Here is a 3,778-nt window from a genome sequence, read left to right as displayed (position 1 = left end):
AGATATATATATATATATAGATATGTATATGAATGTTTCTGTTCAGTGCCCTGAGATGACTTCTATTGTGCCTTGGCGCTGTATAAATAAACTGAATTTAATAAATAAATAAAAAGCTCATCCCACTTATTGTTTACAACCATTATTTGGAAATTAAAATCAGATGAGGTTGAAAAAAACTGTAGTAACATATCTGTGGATACTGTAACAAATATCTTCCTCACCTTGCATGAAGACTTTGGTAAAAGTATATATCTACATTTCTGAAGAACAATGGGTGTTCTCAGTATAGTAACAGTTGTGGCCCATAGCTATGTAGACCTGCTCTGCAGCTCCCTGGAGACAATACAAGACAAGTTGGACAAGCAGAGAAAAGAAACAAAGGGTTGGGTGAGCACGGCCTTGTTCATGACAGCCGTAATCCCTTTTCAAGCATTTAAAATGGTTTATTCTCTACACATGAATCCTTGGTAAAAATAGCCATTTCTTCATATCTTTTTGTTTAAATTCATACAAAATGTACCTTTTACAAAAAGTCTCTCATTCTTCCGCTATGATGCTCCAAATAGATAGTTTCTACAATCTGGGTCCATGCCAAATTATTGTTTTGCTCTTACACTGGAATATGTTTATTTCTGCGCACTGCCTCAAATGCCTGCCTACAACCACTTGTAACCCCAACAGGTTCATCATGTCTTTAATATCTGTTTCCAACAGACAGAAACCTGAAACCTTCATAGCTGACCTGAGGTATCTGTATCAAATCCCACACTATTCTGCTGGATGAACATCTGATCATGCCCAGGGCTGTTGCTGCCTACATGACAAATCACGGTACCGACATCGAGAATGTGTCGCTGCGTAGGCATTGGGCGGGCTCGTGAGTCAAGACGATAGCTACGGCTTCAAGTATCAAATAGAGTATAAAAGCCTTTTTACTCAGTTACCTCTGAGAAGTCTAAGGTGCAACCCAGCCAGGTAAGACTCAGGCCATTAAATGCTGTACAGCTATTGTTTGATACTGTTATCACGTCTTTTTGTTTTAAAGAATTTAAAAGTGGTTTAGAAAAGTTGTAGTCTTTTGGTGGTACATTTGTCTGAGGTGCTCTTATGTCTCCTAAATATTTACAGGCCTGAAAGAGCTTCTTGTGGACAAAATGGTCCCTTTTCTTTGTCTCCATCTGCTGGCTGTGCTCCTGCAGCCTGCTTTATGTCTTTATAATTGTTCTTCTATTTATAACAGGAATCCAGGTAGGTTAAACAAAAAAAAACAAAAAACAAACATGTTTTCCTTTTAAAAATAACAACTAAATCAACTAAATCTTAATTTACCTTCGACATTCATTGTATTTAAATAACTTGATCACTGCAAAGAATCGATTATTTCAAGTACGTTTGTGTCTTTTTATTTAAGATGACTCAGATCTGCTGGTTAGTTGTGGCACCACCATAATAACCGTGGAGGTCAACTTGTGCACGGCTCAGTGGGCAGGCTTTAACGCCTCAGAGCTGGCAGTCAACGGGAACCACAATAATTGGGCCTGCTTGGGTTCTGTTGACACCACCGTGAACCCACCGGTCATCCGTTACCAGCTTCTTGTTAACAGCAGCCAGGATAACTCCTGTCACCTGACTCTGCAGGTAAGCATAGATTAAAATACAACAATTAGGGCTGAACAGACGTAAAACCCGACCTGTGTTTGCTGCTGTCTCGTGCAGATTGTGGATGAAGCCCCAGATCCTACAGGTCCGTTTAGCAGTTTCTCAAGCATACAGTCTTTTCTCATCACGGGGTACATCGACACCCCCGGATCTGATCAGGGCATGATCAGCTACTCCACAGACCTGTATTACCACTTCTCCTGCCGCTACCCGCTGGAGTATCTCTTGAACAACACGGAGGTTTCTGTGTGAGTACTTTCAAACGCTTTTTAGCAAATTTTATTATCTTCTCAAGATTATTGTTTTAGTAACATTAATAATTTTCTCCCTTTTCCTATTTCTGCAATTTTTTAGCTCTTCTGTTTCAGTGGCAATTAGTCAAAATAATGGATCCTTCATGGATACGCTAAGAATGCATGTATTTAATGTAGGTACATTTGGCATTTTAACAGTTTTTGACAAATCAGATGTACTCTTTAAACTAACTTTGTCTCATTTCTTCAGGACTCTGATTATAAGTATCCTTTGGTTGCACCTTCAACAGGACTTGAGTTACGAACAAAGATCTACGTGGAGGTCAAGACTGTGAACCTCACAGGAAAGTAAGTGAATCTATTAGGTTAAGAGGTTTTTCATATAAATCCCATAAAATTAAAATATTAATGCTTGAAGGAATGTCTACCACCAAGCACAAGTTTCAATAAAACGTTTTGCATGATTTGGTAGCTTTTAAAGTATGTGATGGGGATGACAGCTTACTAACGCCACACCAAATTTTAGCTCATTTTTAAACAGACTAAGATTTAGACATTAAGGGGGTTTCCAAAGTTGATTAATTGTGAACAAAAAAAAGGTTAAATCATGTCATCTGGACCAGTTTCTTTAATTGAGAATCATTTCGTCTCCCATCCAGAAGACTTTGTTAGTCTGTGGCCTGCCTTAGTAGCAAGTCGGCCATGTAGCTTAAAACATTTGATTGTTATACATGATGATTGGTTATTTTGGATGTGTGTGCTCTGTTTGCATGTGTTGAAAGTCTGCTTCTGAGATTCCAACAGGTTGGCTTGAAGCACAGCAATGAATGGGACAGATCTGGTTGGCAGAACGTAGACTGATGAAGTCTTCCAGATAGGAGACTAAACGTTTCTCACTTCAAGAGACTGGTCCAAATTTTTTTTCTTTCTTTTCAGAATCAGATTTATTGTCATTGCACTGAAGCGCAACAAAATTACATTTAAGTACAGCCCGTCCAAGAAACACAAACATCAAAACAGCATACATGGGAAGACGGGGGTGCCTGAGGCTGCAGCCTCATGAGAGGCACTGCCTTTTTTTGTTAGATAATGAAAAGGGAACACGAGAGAAGGAAGATGTAAAAAAACAAACAAAAAAAAAAACATATCTCACACTGTACCCTTAACAGGACACAGTGTGAGGTTGCAAAAACCCTCAGCACAAAAAAGAAAGGAAAAAAGCAACAAACAAATGACAAAGTAAGATGCAGGGGGAGGCCAGCGAAGGCGGTGGGTAGAAGGAAGTGTGTGCAAATGAGTGTATGAGTGCACGTGTGAAGTAAGTCTGTGAACACTGTTCCAGATGCCACCCCCCCACCCCAGCTCTTGACTTAGGTTGACTCCATTAGTTAATCACTTGCATCCAGTAATTGCCTACGAGCAGTTTCAGCGCAATCTCTCTTGTTAGTCACAAGATATTTTACTAACAAACAACTGAGGTTGGCTTTAATCATTAACACCAAAGTTTTCAGCAAAGATCTTGTGCTATCTGTTATCACTCAATGTGATGGGGATGACTCTCAGTTGCAACCACACCCGTTCTTGGAAAAACTTCTGTAAAACTGACAGTAGCCATTTTTGTTTTTGCTGAAGTTGATTAGTTGTGGTGGCCATCTTGAATTGGGTCGGCTCAAAATAGTTAATCAGACATAAAAGTGCATTCAGTGATTACTTTCTGAGTTGATGAAATATTTTGCTACCCCCCCCCCCCCCCCCCCCCCCCCCCCACACACCAAACAAAACCCCCCCCCCCCCCCCCCCCCCGCGCAAAACAATCACACCACACATGCTGCTACATCTAATATGTCACAAATAGATGATGG

The 3,778-nt window shown here is 40.0% G+C and overlaps 1 protein-coding gene across 1 annotated transcript in view; it reads left to right on the top strand.

Annotated features, from left to right (window-relative positions):
* Window positions 1–1,157: 1,157 nt before the first annotated feature.
* The window catches only part of LOC119411230 (zona pellucida-like domain-containing protein 1), a 6,660-nt gene continuing 4,039 nt past the window's right edge, over window positions 1,158–3,778 (top strand). The window contains exons 1-5 of the mRNA XM_037678164.1: window positions 1,158–1,251; window positions 1,415–1,641; window positions 1,720–1,910; window positions 2,017–2,089; window positions 2,167–2,264. Of these exons, the coding sequence (XP_037534092.1) occupies window positions 1,158–1,251; window positions 1,415–1,641; window positions 1,720–1,910; window positions 2,017–2,089; window positions 2,167–2,264 (683 nt within the window). The remainder of the gene's footprint in view (window positions 1,252–1,414; window positions 1,642–1,719; window positions 1,911–2,016; window positions 2,090–2,166; window positions 2,265–3,778) is intronic.

The sequence above is a fragment of the Nematolebias whitei genome, chromosome 6, assembly GCF_014905685.2.
Source record: "Nematolebias whitei isolate Nwh7 chromosome 6, NemWhi1, whole genome shotgun sequence".
Lineage (NCBI taxonomy): Eukaryota > Metazoa > Chordata > Actinopteri > Cyprinodontiformes > Rivulidae > Nematolebias > Nematolebias whitei.
The sequence above is the reverse complement of the archived record's forward strand: the minus strand, read 5'-3'. Positions and strand labels throughout refer to the sequence as shown.